This window comes from Rhynchophorus ferrugineus, unplaced genomic scaffold, assembly GCF_030347505.1.
Source record: "Rhynchophorus ferrugineus isolate W39M unplaced genomic scaffold, kcgeb_rfMv2 rfM6, whole genome shotgun sequence".
In the NCBI taxonomy this organism is placed as follows: Eukaryota; Metazoa; Arthropoda; class Insecta; order Coleoptera; family Curculionidae; genus Rhynchophorus; species Rhynchophorus ferrugineus.
This window is the reverse complement of record NW_027472585.1, coordinates 9,087,829-9,108,395: the sequence shown is the minus strand read 5'-3', so window position 1 is coordinate 9,108,395 and position 20,567 is coordinate 9,087,829. Positions and strand designations below refer to the sequence as shown.

At 31.6% G+C, this 20,567-nt stretch overlaps 2 protein-coding genes across 19 annotated transcripts in view; one reads left to right on the top strand and one right to left on the bottom strand.

Moving 5' to 3' along the window:
* Positions 1-20,567, bottom strand: part of Abl (tyrosine-protein kinase Abl) — a 56,592-nt gene that overhangs the window by 7,711 nt on the left and 28,314 nt on the right. For 2 of the 18 annotated variants that reach the window (XM_076408879.1, XM_076408880.1), the window contains 11 exons: positions 14,897-14,935; positions 9,489-9,779; positions 5,569-5,842; positions 2,792-3,055; positions 2,565-2,737; positions 2,284-2,514; positions 2,055-2,225; positions 1,817-1,966; positions 1,626-1,754; positions 1,446-1,575; positions 747-862 (listed from right to left, as the gene is read on the bottom strand). In XM_076408879.1, the coding sequence (XP_076264994.1) occupies positions 747-862; positions 1,446-1,575; positions 1,626-1,754; positions 1,817-1,966; positions 2,055-2,225; positions 2,284-2,514; positions 2,565-2,737; positions 2,792-3,055; positions 5,569-5,842; positions 9,489-9,779; positions 14,897-14,935 (1,968 nt within the window). The remainder of the gene's footprint in view (positions 1-746; positions 863-1,445; positions 1,576-1,625; positions 1,755-1,816; positions 1,967-2,054; positions 2,226-2,283; positions 2,515-2,564; positions 2,738-2,791; positions 3,056-5,568; positions 5,843-9,488; positions 9,780-14,896; positions 14,936-20,567) is intronic. The other 16 variants (XR_013006362.1, XM_076408896.1, XM_076408885.1 and 13 more) reach the window with 15 other exon arrangements.
* LOC143199132 (pyrimidodiazepine synthase) lies at positions 4,285-5,527 on the top strand. Its single transcript, XM_076408911.1, has 4 exons — positions 4,285-4,439; positions 4,640-4,810; positions 4,863-5,173; positions 5,230-5,527. The coding sequence occupies exons 1-4, from the start codon at positions 4,349-4,351 to the stop codon at positions 5,449-5,451; spliced, it is 795 nt and encodes a 264-aa protein (XP_076265026.1). The 5' UTR covers positions 4,285-4,348; the 3' UTR covers positions 5,452-5,527.

Genomic DNA, 20,567 nt, shown 5'->3' with positions numbered 1-20,567 from the left:
ACAGCCTTCTTGTGATATTTACAGTAAGTTGGAAAATGTATCTTGGAAAAAAATTAAATTAACACATGAACATTTTCATGTGATTATTTTTCATAACTTTCGACGTGGATTATCAAGACAACAATATATTAAATAAATTAATTATTTATACAGCACCGTTAAAAAAATTGGTACACATTTGATAAAAGATCATCCTAAATCTGCTATTGTGTCAGAAAACATTGATGCTGTACATACATGCTGTCATGTGGCATAACGCGAGATTGAGACATCATCGGACATTAAATTATTCGCAGAAGAAACACGTCAAAGCAACTTGAGCCATTCCATAAATTATTTGTTAATAGATAATCTAAAAAATATCATGGATATTAGGATGACATAATAGAATTCCTATTCATAGAACAAATGACAGTTGAAGATAATCTTATCATCTAAAATTATGAAATATCGGGATTATCAATTATAATAAATGTTAGTAATGTATGACAAAAAGAAGTTTTATTTATTTAAAACTTATAGTGTATATTAACACAATAATATTGTCTGCATTAAAGTAAATGTATATAAATTAATCAACAATTTTTAAAAACTTCTTTTTGGTAATTTGAACAAATTCCCTACATATCAAAAATAGTAGACAACAAATGTAAATCACCCGGTCCTCTTAATCAACCAACCGTCATGCTAGAAAACCAAAATAGTCGAGCTCAAACCACAAAAGAAATGTGTTTTTAAAAAGATACCTTTAAATCGTTTTTTAAGTATACCATTTAGTTCGGATCCGTCGTCGTGACAATGATCCCCTTGGCCTTGCTCGTCAAACGTGCTGTCCCTGAAGGAGCTGCAAGAAGACAGCAAGCTGCAAAGATAATTTTTCGCCGCGTTACCAAAAAGGGTGCAAGGTTAGTGCAGGTTAATCGTTCAAAAACAATTTTCAAAAAAATCATTTAATTTTAATTAGTAGGATCTGGAGTGCCAACAATAGGGGTAAAAAATATAATACACCATTGCATAAATTATGGTGCACATGAGAATAATTTGAGATATTTTAGGTCTGATATATTTTGTGCATGTACAGTATGTGCGTGAATGTGTGATGTGTCACTATTATAAGTGGCATTATTATAAGCATTGTATATCAAATATTAAGTAATATTATATAAGTAAACCTACTTGTTATAATGATAAACAATTTTATATGTAAATAGACCCGACTAAAAAATCTTCACATTATTCCCGGCATAATATTAGATAATTTTCGAAATCTTGCACAACAAATGAATATTTTTATGTCTTTTTTATGATGTTAAAAAAATTGTAAGTATTGTTGATTATAGGAAAAAAATGCTGAGCTTAGTAATTTTATTCGTTATTGGAATAGTTCTGTACAAAAAAAGAACATAAAAACCATAACCTGTAACAATATATCTTGAAGTACGTACCTAGTCCTCTTGGGAGGAGCAGGTGCAGTCTTCCCTTTTTTATTGGTAGTTCTCCGCATTTGTACCATGCTATTCTTTGCACTACCTCCTGTAAAAGTAGTTAGCTTGGTTGCCATGCTATTTATAGTATCTAGAATAAAAAATATAAATTAGATGTTTATTACTAAATCAGTCACATACCTGTAATACTTTGGTGCGACAATTCCACTAAACCATGAATATTGCCAGTGCTACCTGAATGCGATTTTTTAAAAGACAAGTGCGGCGTTCCCATAGGTGCGGGGATTTCATTCAATTGTTTTTCCACCTCTGTAATAAAAACGTATTATTATGCATGTCATAGATGAACATAAACCTGCATAAATGACAACCTTCTGTAATGCTGGATTCCTGAAACATATTTTCTAAGGCGTGATGGATGTCCTTGAATGTGGGTCTATCGTTTGCGTGCCACTGCCAGCATTGTTTCATCAAATCGTAAATTTTCGGTGGACATCCAGGCGGTATTTCCATCCTATAACCTGTGAATTTAAAAAATCATATTTAGTATCACTGAACTTTTCAAGTTCAGCAATATGAAATTTAGTTCCATATGTATCATAATAGTACCTTTTTCTAGCATGTGATATACATCAGTTAGATCTACGCCTGGATATGGAGACATCCCGTAAGTCGCAATCTCCCACAACAATATTCCAAAGGCCCAAACATCTGACTTAGTTGAAAACTTGTTATAAGCCAATCCTTCTGGCGCAGTCCACTTAATCGGAAACTTAGCGCCTAAAACGTATCAAACAATATTGCAACTGATATCCAGATAATTAATGAAATATATTACCAGCGTGAGCGGTGTAAGTGTCATCCCTCATAAGTCTGGCTAAACCAAAATCAGCCACTTTCACCAGATGATTCTCTCCCACCAAACAGTTCCTGGCGGCTAAATCTCGATGAATAAAGTTTCTACTCTCTAAATAACTCATGCCACTAGCTATTTGAGTGGCAATGTACATCAATACCACCGCATCTATTTGTTCTTTAACTCCATTCCTCAAATAATCCAACAGATTACCTGTAAAAGTTATATATCGCAAAAATGTAAAGCTCAATCGAATGTTTTACCTTTGCTCATAAATTCAGTTATGATATAAAATGGCGGTTCTCTAGTACACACTCCCATAAGTTGTACTAAATTAGGATGTTTCATTTCCTTCATAATGGCAGCTTCTTCTAAGAAATCCTTCAAAGCCATTGTATCCTCTTTCAGGGTTTTAACGGCTACAGTCATATTGTACCTACGAAAATTATCAATGTCAATACAAAATGACGATAAAAAATAGAAACAAAACCTTATCCAAATCGCTTCGTATACATCACCATACTGTCCACCTCCCAATTTATGTTTCATGACTATGTCAGTTCTATTAATTTCCCATTCATCTGGTTCAGGACTCAATGGAAAAACTGTCGGTTTGTTATGTTTTGGCGCGGGATACAACAGTTGAGTAATGAGGCCATCAGATATCATAGAATGATGATGTACAAGCTCAGCCAACGTGTTGAATTTACTTTCGGATGTAACATAGACTTTTCCTTCGGGATCTTCATTTATTCTATAAAAATATAATAGGTTAAATATATGTTTGATGATTATCTAACATAGAATTTTGTTTATAATTAATAAGATTCTAGTGAATGAACTAGGATGAGTTTTTAGATATAATTAAAATTTCATAAGTAATTAAATTTGTGATTAGTAAGGGTCTAGAAGAGAAATTACCAAATATTATAAGAGGAATGTTTTTACATTGTAAAAACTTAAGTATGGCAACTATATTGAAAGGAATTTTTCCAATATCCAAATATTTCTTTTTAACTACAATGAAAAACTAGAATAAATTACCCTTAAACTATTCCAGCAGTTAATAAAAAAGTCAATACCCTGTATTTTATCACGTTATTAAAAAGGTTAAGACTAGACAAAAGATGGGCTTTATCCAAATTTCTACATAAAAGAGAGCATCCAATAATTATAATACTACGCGGATATAAAATATTTTGATAAAGATTGGTGTAAGTATTTTTTTAATAGACAAAATATCTACAACATAATTCTTGGAATTTATTTTATCAAAATATTTTAGATCTCAATATTAGCTAATAAAATTCCAGATGATTTAACAAAATTTATTTTACTTTTGTTACGTTATAATATTTACATATATATGAACGAAAAACATTTATTTCAGTTTATAACATTTAGAATAATTTTTTATATTATACGCCCATGACAAAAACATGTTGAAATTTACCACTGCTGATATCCCAACCTACTTTCTCAGCTTCAAATAGTTTTCGCGTGCCTCAAGAGTACAACAAGGCTTTATACTCTAGAGAGTTACATTATCACATCTTTTTTTACGGCTTGCTTCAGATACATTTACTTTGATGTCAAATATATTGTTGAGAAGTAGCGAAACAACTTAATCACATTTTTTAGAACGTAGTAATATCTGAAATATCAGAGATTTTGGGATGTAATCTAGCTTCATTAAATGTAAAGAATTAAATATTAAATTTGATTTTTTAATTTGTTTGACATTTTCCTTATGTATTCGGTAAAACACTGAATATATACCATATATTAAAACATTTTAAATACCAGTTTTTGTAAATTTACACACAAAAAAATTAAGCAACATAAGTTAATTACTAAATTAGACATCTCCATCTCCCTCTTTTGGAAAATACAATTTATCTAATGTATAATATATTCCGGTCGATTTTAATTCAGTTATCACTAAATTAGCCAAAATATTGTGCTCCAAAAATGCTGAGTAATATTCAAGTGGATATTTCCCAATATTTACCATTCCTATATATTAGTTAATGTAAATAGTATTTAAATGATAAGAACAGATAAAAGTATGAATTTTCGGTCTCTTTTACACATTTTGAAACGTAGTGTCACCATGTCTAGTCTGCATTTGGGACCTGGTAAGAAATTGATTTATTTATATTTTGATTCGTTTTTTCATTATTGTAAAAAAGTATTTAATAAATATATGTAGGAAATTTAATTATTATAAATCTAGTAACTAAATAATATAAATTTTAGGTGCATTATTTTAATAAATTAATACATTGTTAATATCAATATTATTTCCACAAAACAAATGATTTGTTTGTGTATTTAGGATCAACTGAACCATCAAGAGTCGATGGACTCTTAAGATTATATTCTATGCAATATTGTCCCTTCGCTAAAAGGGTGAGATTAGTACTGCGAGCCAAAAATATAGAACACGATATAGTCAATATTAACCTCACGAAAAAACCTGATTGGTATTTACAGATTAACGAGAAAGGTACTGTGTATATTTTTATATAAACATTTCATATATGTCTACTTTTTTATAGGTCAAGTTCCAACTTTGCTAGATAACGGGAAATTCTATTTTGAAAGTCTGGATATAGCCGATTATCTAGATGAAAAATATCCTGACAGGAATCCCCTATATCCATATGATCCCGTTCAAAAGGCTAAAGATCAGGAAGTGATCAAAACACTAATCGCGCCTTTGCTTGGTGCGTTAGGAAAATTTACTTATAGCCAACCACCACTGTCGGCTGAAAACTCGGTTTCGCTTTTGTTGCCCCCCGCGCAAAAGTTGGACGATGAACTAGCAGCAAGAGGAACGACGTTTTTCAGCGGCGAACAACCAGGAATGGTAAAACAACGACGAGCTATTAAACTAGTTCACTAAAGGAGTTTACGTGATTTCAGATTGACTACATGTTGTTTCCATTTGCGGAAAGGGTTGGTTTAATTCCGCTTAAGCTTGGTGAGAAATTACCAATTAAAGACACAGATCTAGCCAATCTCAGAGCATGGAGAAAGGCCATAGTTGAAACACCAGTTATCAAAGAAACACTAACACCAATTGATAAAGTATGGTCTTTGTATCAAGCCAGATTTAAGGGAGAAGAACCAAATTATGATCTCTAGACTTTATTAATACTTTATACTTAATCCATAATAAAATTGATTATCGATTCACATCACTTGTAAATTCGATTCGAAATTGTGTATTTTTCCGCCTGTTAAAACCATCCAAGCTCTTACCTATAATGATAAACTCTGCCTTCATAACGTAAAGATATGCTTCGTTGACCAGGACTGCTCTCTGATTCCCTTACTAAAAAACTACCATTGATGCCAGAACTCAAAAGGTACTCGGCCGCGTTTCTAGATATCGGCCCGTGGTACCAGGAGTGTTTCTCTAAAGAGTTTACCGGCGTGACATAGTTAGAGGGCACCCACCCCACCAGATTCGAAGAAGAATGAGCCTCGCACCATTCCCCACTCTTGTTGTAGCTTAGAATCCGAACTTGTTCACCTGAAAATAAACCAAAACCTCGTTACTACAGTCATACATTTGAGCTTATCATAAATATTTTAAAACAGTAATGTCGAGACAACAAATTGAGGTTGATTGATGATATGAATGCTTGAAAAGGTAAACTACGTTTCTTAAAAAATATTTTGTAAAAGTAAATTTTTATTTTTATAAAATATTTTGTTTTTATTTTTTTGTTCCTCGTTCAATATCTTCAGATATAGGCCTTTTAAATTGTCAATTATAATAAAACGTTAAAACAATTATTTTCTGAATACTCGTATGTACATAGATTTTAGTTATATCAACCAATTATATCACTCTGATTGGCTTCGGCTGCCTCTCATCAATTAGCGAGTGACCAACATCGAAATCGTTTTAAACATGATTGTTTCACGTTATATTCTGCATATATAAATGACAAAAACCTGGACGTTCTTGGTAAAGAGTTGATTCCAACCGCTTAAGGGCTTCACTAATAATGGCAAAAATTCCGCGAAACAAAAAATTTAAACTGAAGCTAATAATTAAGTAGCTGCAGCATTAATTAATTCATCTTACAAAGTAAATTGTAACTACCAATCAAAAATTGTTTAATAAAGATAACAGGCGCAACCCTAAAAAGGATATGATAAGGAAAAAATGTTGACACTTTGGTGAACTGAATGGCTTTTTACCACACCGCCGACCATTAATTCACAAGCTTATTATTTCGAGGCAATTTATTAATTAATTGAAAAATGTACATTAGCACGTGCCTTTTTAAATACTAATTAAAACATAGCAGCAAATGAGATATTACGCATTCACCATATAATCCAGAAATTTCTCCATGTGATCTATTTTTGTTTTTATTTCCGGCTCATTATTTTAGAAACAAACATTCCACAATTGTTCAGGTACATCGTATTACTGATTTAATATAATGATAATTAAGTCTTTTGAAGAGAATGAAATTTGTTCAGCCGTACTTGTACGGCTTGAGGATCTCCAATACAAATTGACAAACAAATAATTTTTTTTCTTTTTTTCTTTCTTTCTTTTTCAGTTTTGGTTCTGATCTGAAATCAGGTGGTGTATTGTGTAACACATACCCGATCATGGAAACTCGCCCTGGGGTAAAGAGTTAGAGCGGGTTATGAGGGACTGCCTCCAAGTTTACCAGTACACTAAACCGTAGCCGCCTCACAGCTAATCACTGTAGAACACTACTGCTACTACATAAAATTTGAGGATATAACACCCAGCAACCGGGCAACCGGGCACCGGCGAAGAACAGATGTGTTGTGAACAGAACTAAGTGTTGTTTTCGCGAACTTGAGTCAACACACGACTGGGTACTGTCGTGAGACTGCAGCGACAGATAAAGTCGTTGCAGCCTGGAGAAAGGGAGGTTAGCGGTGACGTGGTGCTAGCTCCCAGCATATCGTCCAGCTCGCGAACAAGCGCATTTTCTAAATTTGTTTATTTCTGATAAACCATGGTGCGTTAATGATTATCCTGAGAAGCTTGTTTTGAAAAACTTGAAGCGTTCCACCTGGTTGGGTGTCACAAACTTGAAATAAACACTAAATCCGTAGAGAAAAACAGACCAAATTAACATCTTGTGAAATAACAATGTAAAATTCCATTTGATGGAATGGGCTTATTTGATGGAGAGGGGAAGTCTGCTAGAACCCCAGAATAGAAGAGACGACGTGTCTACAGTCCCTGACTGTCCCTTTCTGGAGATTTGCTGGAATACTAACCGAACCGTCAGTCAAAGAGAAGGATGGTTGTTGAGTTGCGAAATGAGACAGTAAAGAAAATACAAACATGTGTCAAAAGCGTTACGGATTAGGCTAATAAATAAATAAGTACAAACGAAGTCTACATATGTGGATTTCACATAAAAAATACTACCTTTCAGCTATAATTGATTGTCGAGCAATTTCGTATGTGAACACAGTTAAATATTTAGACATGACACTAGACACCAAGCTCAAGTGGAAATATCTTGATAAAATATTGATTTTTTCGGACACCGCCCAAGAAAATCAACTATGAAGGATTGGTATGCTAAGTTTACACGCGGTGAAATGAACACCGAAGACGGTGAACGCAGTGACCGCCCAAAATGAGGTTGTTACCGACGAAAACATTTAAAGAATCCACAAAATGATTTTGAATGATCGTGAATTGAAATTGAATGAAATATCAGACACTCTAAAGATATCAACTGAATGTGTATATCATATCATTCACGAATATTGACTACCTTGAAAAAGGAAGTACCAACAACTTTGAATGAGGATTGGTATGCTAAGTTTAGACGTGGTGAAATGAACACCGAAGACGGTGAACGCAGTGACCGCCAAAATGAGGTTGTTACCGACGAAAACATTTAAAGAATCCACAAAATGATTTTGAATGATCGTGAATTGAAATTGAATGAAATAGCAGACACTCTAAAGATATCAACTGAATGTGTATATCATATCATTCACGAATATTGACTACCTTGAAAAAGCAAGTACCAACAACTTTGAATGAGGATTGGGATGCTAAGTTTAGATGTGGTGAAATAAGCACCGAAGACGGTGAACGCAGTGAACGCCCAAAAGAGGTTGCTATCGACGAAAACATTAAAAAAACTCACCAAATGATTTTGAATTGCCGTAAATTGAAACTGAGTCAAATAGCAGACACTCTAAAGACATCAACTGAACGTGTACACCATATAATTCACGAATATTTGGGTATGAGAAAGCTCTATGCAAAGTGGGTGCCGCGCGAGCTCACTTTTGACCAAAAAAAAACGACGAGTTGATGATTCCGAGCAGTGTATGATGATGAGCGTAATAAACCCGAGTTTTTCTGTCGATATGTGGCAATAGATGAAACATCGGCTGGCGAGGTTATGGCGTCTGTATTTTGGGATGCGCATGGAATAATTTTCATTGACTATCCTGAAAATGGAAGAACCATCAATCATTACATAGCGTTTTTGGACCGTTTCAAAGACGAAATCCCGAAAAACGGCCGCATTTGAAGAAAAAGAACGCGCTGCTTCACGAAGACAATCCATGAATTGGGTTTCGAATTGCTTCCTCATCCAATGTATTCTCCAGATCTGGCCCGCAGCGACTATTTCCTGTTCTTAGATCTCAAAAGAATGCTCGCTGGGAAGAAATTTTTGTGGAATGAAGAGGTCGACGAAACTGAAGCCTATTTTGAAGCAAAGAATAAATCGTACTACAAAAATGGCATCGAAAAGTTGGAGGGTCGCTATAACCAGTATATTACCCTTGAAGGGAATTATGTTGAATAAAAAAAAACTAATTTTGCCAAAAAAATGTGTTTTACTATGGTAGGCCGGGGACTTTTCAATTCTCCTGTTAATTTCATATATCAAATGTAGTTCTGATATTTAAGTTATTCCTTTTACTCTATTATGAGAGAACCATGAACCACTTTATAAATTGTGGTCGAATGTCGACCACAGGGTAATCACTAGTATTAATCAAAACGTGCTACTACCATAAATATCATGGGATATCCATATTAACCCTAACTAGATTACCCCGTTTTCCCATCAGAGCCCCATTAATTACCCTCTTATTATTCAACCAAAATATATTAACAGGTAATCCGTAATCGAGCTCACCTTTCTTTAAACTAAGTTGATTTTCACCGCCAGCCTGAAAATCGTAGAGGGCCACGAACAGCTGCGGATCGTCCTCCTCCTGGGCCAGCAGGTTCTCCTTGGAGGTCCATCGGTTGGCGGTCTCGAGGGACAGCGGCGTCGACGGCCCGCCGCCACCGGTCCCGCCGCTGGCACCGCTTGACGACAGCGTGGAGGACGCGGCTGCGGGCGCTCCTCCCGATCCGCTGGAGGGTGGATCGGATTCCGGCAGACTGGGGATATGAGGCAGAGGTCGACTTTGTAGGAGGGCTTCTAGAACGAAAAAATAAAATAAATAGTTTGATCTTTATAGTGTTATGTTAATCAACCCTTGTACCAGAGACTCGAACACTCCAAGAAGATTAAACTCAATAAATAAAATAACGTTTCATTAAATGTAACGAATATTAGTTGTTAAAATATGGCAAAACTAAAGATGCACGATGAAAAAGAAACGAGTATAGGCGGATAACAAAAATAAAATTTCACTGGGTAGGAAAATGAGACATATTAATATCAATGATATTACAATATATGATGTCCAACACGCATGACCAAAGATAACAATGATACATTGAACTGTGACTTTTTTCGCCGTAATTACGCTGGTATAAGAATAGTTTTATTGTTAAGGGTGTTTCAACGATAAAAGCCGAACCGATTAAAGAATAAGGAACTAAAATCGATTTAATTATTGTTTTAAGCATATTCCTTCGATTCCTGTCAATAATTAAAAATGAACTAATGATGTTACACCGATATTAATATTGTGATATCAAAAACCATATATAAATAATATTCATTCTGTTGGTTTCTTTTTCAATAATGCTAATGAAAATACATCTTAAAGTGTTTTAGAATTATAGTTATTTTATTTTTCAAGTTGGTATAACGATTAAATGACGCGATTAGTTTAGCGGCACATTTTCTTTAAGCCAATTGTACAGTACCTCGTCAAAATGCTTGTGACCATTTTACAAAAAGCTCAAAGAACTATCAATTACACAACTGTGTAACTCACACGAGATTCCAACCATATAATAACCATAAATAATACTTTTTTAGAAGTAATTTTTAATGCAGCTATAGTCAAAATGATCTTATTATAGACAAAAGGCAAAAGTGTCGTGTTCAACAATCAATTCTAATCGACATTGCTTCTGATATAGATATAGAGATGTAAAGGAAAATATTATGCCCACAATTTGTATAACATCTGAAAACTAGCAACACATTATTGTCTCTACTTCAACTAGGCTGGAGCCAGGCAATTCGACATTGATAAAAACCACATGCTCCAAATTTAAAGAGGGCTACTCAAATATGAAGTAAAAACAAGTATATTAATAAACGTTTAATTTTAAAATAATACAACAGTTTCATTCTTGTTAATTCTAATATATATTGTGTTGTGTTATATTTAAGGCCATAAAATTGTTAAACTACAAATTCAGTATAATTCCATATACATATTTGTTTCATATAAGTATAAAAAAGTAAAAGTAAACATTTTAATGTGGTTATGCAATATTTTTGAAATGTTTCATTAAAATATTAATAACAGTGAAATTATTGCTTATATAAATTTTCCATTTTTTAATGAGGATTCTATGATCTATATAATTTTGATATTGGCTTAATATTAGTCGTAAAATGTATTTGAAGTTAAACTTATACATATTTTTGAGGTTTAAAAAAATACCAATAGCTTTGAATGTTTTGAAGAAGAGTATCGATCTTTTATAAGATTTGTAGTAGGATTGGAGTGAAGAATTATCCATATATTCTAAAAATCATTGATGTTTTTAATGAACATGTAAAATTAAATACCAAAAACCTTAGCTCCATCCTAGAGAATTAGCTTTAGAGAATACCGTTAAAAAAATATCGATCTTGATAAGTGTCGATATTTTTCTTGAACAGATAGCTCTTTGCAGACAGTTCAGGTAAACATTTGCTTAAAAAATTAGGACTGTTGCAAAGAGATATCGATATTGTTAATAAAAGAAATATCGATATTGATAAGTACGGAATGTCTAATTAATTCGCATTTAAAAAAGAAACCAACAGATGGTTCTGCCTGCCTACGCATACAAATAGAATATTTTATGTAGAATTTATAGCACTTAAAAATAGTGTTCCGCAAAACCTCTTTAGTATTTCGATCACCCTTCATGGAATCTGAACCGATCGATACCAAGAAACCGTTAATAATAAGTCCATGGTGTATTAATTGCCGATATAAAAGCGGGCTTGTTTACGTAACTTGGATCTTCTTGTTTTATGTGCCGTTATCTGACGGTTTGCTCTTTTATCTCTGTTTCCAATTGAAAATGGTTTTATATGGGCTCGAGTTTCCGTTCTAGATATATTCATAGTCGGGAACTTTTTTCTGATAAGGACTTATTGTTTCAATAACACTTTTATTTTTTATGGCGATGGAAAGATCAGCGTTAAATAGACTTAAATTTGTTGTTTTTATTACTAGGTAAAATATTTCTCATTTTATTTATTGCACAATAATATAGGTCGTAAATATTTCTGATAATTTCAAAAATAAAAATTAATAGTGTTAGTATAGAGTTTTTAAGATTAACTGTCATTTCATACATAGTGGAAGTTATCTTGTTTTATTATTTCTGATCAGTAAACAATGCAGTAAAAATAACTTCTAAAATATAATTGGAAAAACTTATTTTATTTAGTTTAGTAAAACTGGAGTAAGAACAATTCTTAAAATGTTACGAAAATAATCATCAATCAAAGTTTATGGTGTGATTCATGTGCTATATCCACAACATTTATTTCATTATTTTTTTAAAAATTATTTAATTAATACATTGTTACTAGTCGTTTCCATCTAACCTACAATTTGTCTTTATGATAACTTAAATCTAGGTATATAACTAGGAGGACCCATCGGCCCTATCTCAGTATCTGGTGAAATAATGTTTATACATGTCACTGCTAATTTTTTAATATATGCAGCTCACTACACAACACTACACTAGATCAGATGGTTTGATTCTTTTAAGTTGGTGTCCTGTTCTGGTGGTATCCAAAAGCTGCAATATTTCAATATTCTCATGAGAATAGAGTCTTTCCTCATGCCCTCTTGCAATTCTCTTGATTTCTTGACTGACTGTGGGTATCTGAAAGTTTCGATGTAGGTAATCAGTCCTATAGCATTTGGGTGCGCCTACAATACCTCTCAGGACTTTGTTCTGAATTTTTTAAATTTTATTTATGTTACTCTTTGCAGAACATCCCCATAATTGAACTCCGTATGTCCATATATGTTTCAGTATCTGCTTATATAATAGCAATTTATTATGTACTGATAATTGTGATTTTCTTCCAATTAGCCAGTACATTTTCGTATATTTCAATTCCAGTTCTTTTCTTTTCTTCTTTATATGTTCCTTCCAGCGAAGATTTGCATCAAGATTCATTCCGAGATATTTAGCGTTTTTGCTACATGGAATGATAGTATTATTTAATGTTATTGGTGCTTGTACGGTCTGTTTATAGGTGAACTGAACGTGTACAGATTTACTTTCATTAATTCTTATTTTCCAAGCTTGTGTCCAATTATTTTTGTTGTCACTTGCCTGTTGTAATTTTTGTGAGGCTTCTTCACTATTATCTCCCACAGTTATAATCGCTGTATCATCAGCAAATGTAGCCACTGTAATATTCTCCAATTGTGGCATGTCACAAGTGTGGAGTAGATAAAGCATTGGTCCAAGTACACTCCCTTGTGGTACACCTGCTTTAGCTTCTTTTATTGTAGAGTAAACTTCTTGTTTGGCTTTAAACATTCTGGTTGTAACGTACGATTTTAATAGTTCGGTGTGTTGTTTTGGTAGCATTTTCTGTAGTTTATGAACAAGGCCTTCATGCCAAACCTTATCGAAAACTTGTGTTACATCTAAAAATATAGCTGAGCATACTTTTTTACTTTCGTAGGCTTTTTCAATAACATCTGTTATTCTGTGGACCTGGTCAGTTGTTGAATGTTTGTTAATAAACCCAAACTGGTGTGTTGGTATTAGATTTTTTCTCTCTATGGTCGGAAAAGAATCGATCAAAAACCTTAGATATTACTGGCAGCAGTGATATAGGTCTATAGGCTTTTATTTCATTTGGCAACTTCCCAGGTTTTGGGATCGTTATAATTTCCGCCATCTTCCAAATGCCTGGGACATGTTTTAATCTAAAGGCTATATTGATCAAGTTAGTGAGTTTTATAATTCCCTTTCTTGATAGTTTTTGCAGTAATTCTCCTGTTGTTAAATCGTAGCCTAGTGATTTCCTGGGGTTAATAACAGTTAATAACTTTGGTTAACTCTTTCGGCGTGACTAATTCAATCATCGAATTTTCGGAAAATTATGTTCAACATTAGTTTCGTTTGGTTTTTTCTAGATATTCAGCAAATGGTTCTGCTTTTTGGTGATTGTCACGTGCCCAATTCCCACATAGGTCTCTTATAGGTGGACTGTGTAGATATGAACGCTTTAGATATTTGGTGGCTTTCCAGAGTGAGTAATCAGTTTCTTTATCATCTTTATTTCATTAATGATCTTGAAAAAAGATGGTGAATTTTCAGAATATATTTTTAAGTATAAAAAATACTACACTTGAGAGAATGTAATGTGACAATATATTTATTTTATGCTTACTACTAATTTGTTATTTTATTGTATAAATTATTAACTGAGCATTTTATTCGATCATTAAACATAATTTGCATTTTTTATTTTAATTAAAAATTCCATTACTCTAAAAATAACCCTTTATATTTCTCATATTTTTAGAAATTCTGTGCGGTAGAACACCTAGTTACAAAATCTGAAACAGTACAAAGGCGTACCTCATACATAATTAATAAAATCAAACAAGTATGAAGTACGAATACCGTTTTATACAGGTGCATAACTGTGAGCTATGAGATGAATATAGATCGACCACAATATCAATGCGTACCGAACAGAATATCAAAACTATAACAAAAATGGAAATAACCAGTTTCAGTGGAGGCCTCACCATTATTTCTCTGCTGATAATTTTAGAAGTATTCAATAAGAGGGCACTTAAAAAAATAAACGTGAATAAAAGACATTTTTATTCGTGACAAGCTCGAGAAAAATCTTACAAGGAAAGGTGTGTCTCAAGGTAAGGTGAAAATAAAACCGTCCGTGCAAAATCGAAAACGGCCGTGTTAATATAAGGTTATGTCAACGACACGTGATGCGGAATGATTCACGGAATGGAGAAACGGACAAGCTGCTGAAAACAAAAAGTGATGGCGGCGGATGTGTGAAAGTGTAAGACAAAAACTAATGTAAAAAAAATAAAAAATAAAATATGCTCACACTTTTATACTCACCATTTTTAGCTAGAAGTTTTTTAATTAGATATAGTGGATCTATAAACAAACAAAAAAAGAAAAACGTATGAATTATATTGTTTTAAACATGTCATAAAAAAAATGAAATGGGAAAAGCACAGAATTTTAAGCATACAGCGTGATACCTACATAATATATCACACTAGATATTATCGTTATTTTCTGGCAAGATCAATTAATGTATACACTGTAAAAGATACATAATTGATGGGGAATTATAAAATTGATTGTTATTTTTGATCATTGATCATTCTTTGGAATATTATTATTTTTAATTATCCATGCAATTTATAAATTAGAATTTAAGACGATTTGGGTAATTTTTGATAAATATCTAACAGAAAATGTAATTTATGTTTTCATATATATATATGAATTTTATAATGAATATTTCTTTAGAATATTATTTTCTATTACCCATACAATATATAATTTAGAAATTGAAACGATTTGGATAATTTTTAATAAATAATAACATATAATATAATTTCACGCTATAACCTAGCAGACCCTTCTGTAACTATTCATATTACAGTCACTGCCATTAAAATAAAATGGGAAAAGTCCAGAATTTTAAGCGTGGAATATGATGCGAAATATGTCACACTAGGCTTTTCAGTTTATCGTTATTTTCCGTTAAGATCAATTAATGTATACAGCGGCATCCTTAAAAGATATATAACTAGTAGGGAATAATTAAAAATGCTTTTTAAACAGAATATGATGGGTTGTTATTTTCAATTCCCAGTACAACCATTGAGGGAGTTAATTTTATAATGAGTGTTTCTTTAATTACACGTGTTTCTTAATTATCCATACAATTTAGAATTTGAGACAATTTCGATAACTTTTGTACATATTTTATACATATTATAGTCAAAAGTTATTAAAATAAAATGAGAAAAAAAACAGAAATTTTAGACTAGAGTATAAAAATTATGCCATTAGCATTTTAATTTGTCGTTATTTTTCGTTAAGATCAATTAATAACACCGACATCATTAAAACTCAGATAATTTATAGGGAATAATTGCAATTCCCTTTTGCGAACATGTTGGGGTATTATTTAAATATCATTGAAGATTTGATTGATTGATATCATTGATCTCAATTTTTAAGGCATGTTAGATACGGATAATGAGTGTTTTTTACAATATTATCATTTTTAATTATCCATAGTATTTACAATGTGAATTAGACAACGTCGGACACATCTATAAGTAACTATTTATATTATAATCAAAGTTGTCTCTGCTGAAATATAAAGAATACATTTATCTCAGAAACAAAGCCCCATTTGCTGGAAGTTTAAATTTGTCTGCTTAATTTTAAAAAAATGATGTTAGAAGTCATGTCATGAGAATTGTTAACCTAACTGAATCTCCCAAAATGTGTAGGTGTTGAATTACACTATTAAGAAATAGTGAATTCGATGTAGCAAAACAAACTTCAAAAATCACTTGTAAGTGTAATTTAATTTGGTATAAATACAATGTTTAAATAATAGGATCATTCAATATTGACGGCATTTGACAATGACATTGATTGAAAGAAATTTCTTTATTCTATGTCGATAAATAATCACAAAACATAGAAATATAGAACGGGAACTCAAATGCGCACGCCTGTAATAATGTTTTCACGTCCGAATTACAATTCGATTTGAAATTTTGTGACATCTAAGTAACAGGTTATTTTTAATTTATTCTATTTTTGCATATAATTGTAAGGAAAATTGTTGTTATGGCGTTATTTTTGTAGCATTTAAGATAAATATAATTTGTTTAAATGTAAAATCATAATATAAGTGTTGTTTGCCAAACGCTCTCGCGCGGAAACAGTTTTAAAAGTAAATAATGATAAACTTCAGGAAACCTCTTATAATTTTCTTCGTGAAGTTTAGGAAAAGGAAGGTTTACTTTTTGCATTTTAGACTCGACCAGATGATTATGACTCAAATGTGGAATATCATTGCTTAACCAAGATGCAATTCCTAAATGTAATTTTAATAATAAGTTTCATTAAAATCTACATCAATAATTGAATTGAAATACATAATGTGTATATTTAAGGTCATTTCCCTTAACCCATCGAAAAGGAAAATATGGTTACAAGTTAAATATCAGTACTTTCTCAATCCAATCAATTCTATTAGAATAGTCAAAAAGAATTAGAAGTACAAATATATTTTTTCAAAGGATTGAGATTTCATTTAATTGTGAGGTTTGAAGACTGAAAATAGAACACCAAGCACAATAAGTACTATTTGGATGTATTTTTAAAATGCTTTATACAAATCTTAACTAATATTTAAATAAAATATTGTATAAGAAAATATTTTTTAATTTCCCCTTGTAGTAAATAAACGCGCTTTGCAAATCTTGTGATTTGGGCAAACAAAACTTGGTTACAACTTTACACATGGGAGTTCGCATTCTAAGCCTGTCTATTTTGTGATTCAAATAGATTAATTTTGAAAACGTGATGTTATACAAAAACCTGAGAAGATAAGATTATTTTGATCGATTGAAAGTTTTTCGATTAATTACTAATGCTTATCGCTACGTAGTCAATGCAGAACTCGAAACAAAAATCGAAAAGTAATTACCGACACACTTAACAAGTCTTATTCTTAGTTTAACTTTAGCTACGTTCGTCTAATTTAATTTTAACTTGGAAAATACTTACTGATGTAGTTAAATTGCACTCGTTTTGTTTATAATTCATAAACAAACGCAAATACATCAGAACATTAGTAATAAATTGATTTATAAATTAAGATAATACTAAGCGCCAGACCCGATGTAACAGTTGTTGGACAAAGAAAATCGTAACGAACTACAATTACAAAAATGTAATACAACCAGAAAAAATACGCGTAAAAAGCTAACGAGAGTCAAATGTGGTAAAAATGAAAAACGCCCTGGGATTTCAGTGCGGTTAATGATCAAGAGGCAGCCTACACGAGCGACATATACGAAGCGGACGGAGACAGACGGCCAGACCGTCGCCTGGCTGCGGAAATGAAGATGGGCGTCCACTTCACGCCTTTTATTTTCGATACTTTACCGGTCGTTTTATATTTAGACGTCGGAAAATAGGTAGATAGTACCGTGGAATGTTTGTGAATGAAAATAGCTAGAAAGGTACATGATTCGGATGGTATTTCAGGGGGTTAATAAAATAAAACAGTATGGTTGTTAAACCTCAAGGATTTTTTGTGGCGTAGGGGATGCACGCGATGTCCTGGCGTGTTGATATCATGGAAATTACTGTTTATTCATGTATTTTACATCAATAAATTTCAGGTTTAATTTGTACAAAGTATGACGACCGTAAATGAACTCCACAAACATCAAAATTACATATCTATAAACCTCAGGAGCTTTACATCAATACATGCACAATTGTAATAAATTAAAAGTGATCCGGTCTATTGTAACTTCTTTATTTTAATTTTTATCAGAAATATTTTACGGTCATATAAAAATGAAAGTACAAAACATATATTTAACAAAATGTTGTTACTACATTTGCAAATAACACTGCACTGCAAGCCTTTGAAGATAACACTGAATCAAATGAAAAGTTACAAACAGCTATTGTCAAAATAAATCAATGCATACTGATTTCACCAATAAAAGCATCAATCATAATGGAAAAAACAGTTAAATATCTTGGCATGATCCTTAATGTTAAACTCAACTGGAGGCCATTGATGTTAAGAAAAAATGTGAAGAATTCCAGCTGAAGAATAACAAATGTACTGGTGTTTATATATAACAAGCTTTTGCTTTACCAGCAAGTCTTGAAACCAGTGTGGACTTACGGTGTTCAACTCTGGAGCTGTACCAGCAGAAACAATAGAAATATTCTACAAAGTTTCCAAAACAAGGTATTGCGAGGTATTGTTGATGCCCCATTGTATAATCGTAATGTAATTGTATAATCCATTGTATAATCCCCATTGTATAATCGTAGAAACTGTCAATAACTCATGAAGGACTATGTCCAAAAACGTGAACAGAGGCCCCATCAACATATCAATGTTGAGGTTATCCAGCTCCTACATAATGATGGCTTAGACATAAAATTAACAAGAGTAAAACCATTTCAGTTCAATGAAGTCACTAGCAAAACAAAGTGCACAATAAAAAGTGGAGAATAGATGTCAAGCCCAAAAGTGTCTAGCGCAGAATAGGTACTTTCTAATTTTAAAACAATAGGAAATTATGATAAAAATTAAGTAGCGTATTAGTGTTAATTAACTGGATTATTATAATAAATAATAATAAAAAATATTGTTGTTATTCTTAACACAGCATACTGTTGCTGCATCGGTATTGCTTGAACTTGTTAAGCTTATTATTAAAAAATACATAAAGTGTGTACATTAATTGCTAATAACATTACGCCTAATTATTTTTCCGTTGAATTAGTTTTCATTTGTTAAATCTACCGTAATTTTTTGAAGAAAAAATCATTGCTAAATATTGAAATTCAGGTCGAAATTAAAGTAATATCTTGAAGAAAAAAACTGTACAACAATCTGGTTTTGGTGCAAGCAAATCAGCCTGTTATTTTAATTAGTTAATAAAAAATCTTTCTGTTAAGCATAATAAACTGTAATAAAATGAATACAGTTAGTAAAATAACGTTAAAAACTTTTTGTTACATTTTCATATTGAAAATACAGAATAACCTATATTTAATATTTAAATGTTTATAGAATTTATATTTTTCTTTATCTATTATCTTATTTACCTATCTATCTATCATTATATAAATTATTCCTAACTTGTATTTGCAGTCATAATTATGTTTGTTATTGTATTTTATTTATTAATAATTACTTTCTTATCAACAAAAATTTTTCCATATTGTTTATACACATATATTTTATTAACTAATTGCCAATTTTAACAGATTCTAAATAATCGATGAGATGAATCAAGAATATATATAATAAAAGTTAATACAATTTGTTAATATATATATTTTATTATCACCCAAATAATACCTTACGAAATCCTTAATATTATATTCTAAAGAACTACAACAGAAGAAAATAAGGGTTACCAAAAGCAATTGTTAGTACAATAATAGTATCATAACTTTTTAAAAAATGGTTGCAAATCTTAAACTTATAATGTGCATGTTTACATGAAATTTCAACAGATAATGAAAAAAAGTTAATACAATAGTTAACTAGAATTATTTATAAAGATCACCTATTTATGGGTAAAATAATAAACACATACATAAAATGATAGATAGAATCCATATGTTGACGGATTTTTAGAACATTGAATTTGAAACTAAATTAGTTTTTTTATATTCGTTTAGTTTATGCAAACCTATTGAGTACTCTAGATTTAAATACATGATTCATTTTATATTAATTGACCTAAAATCAATTAAATAAAATAAAATATCAAATACTAGTATTCGATTTATTGAAAAAAATAGTTATGGATACAGTCTATTCAAAACAGTCGCGACGCACGTCGTAAATATATGACGGTCGAAAGTTGTAAATTCTTTTTACAGTCAGACAATATTTTCCTTGACATTTTATTCTATTTAAAAAAAGATAGAATGCTGTTTGAGAAATTCGAATATGTAACCGAAAGAGCCTGCAAAAGCTGTC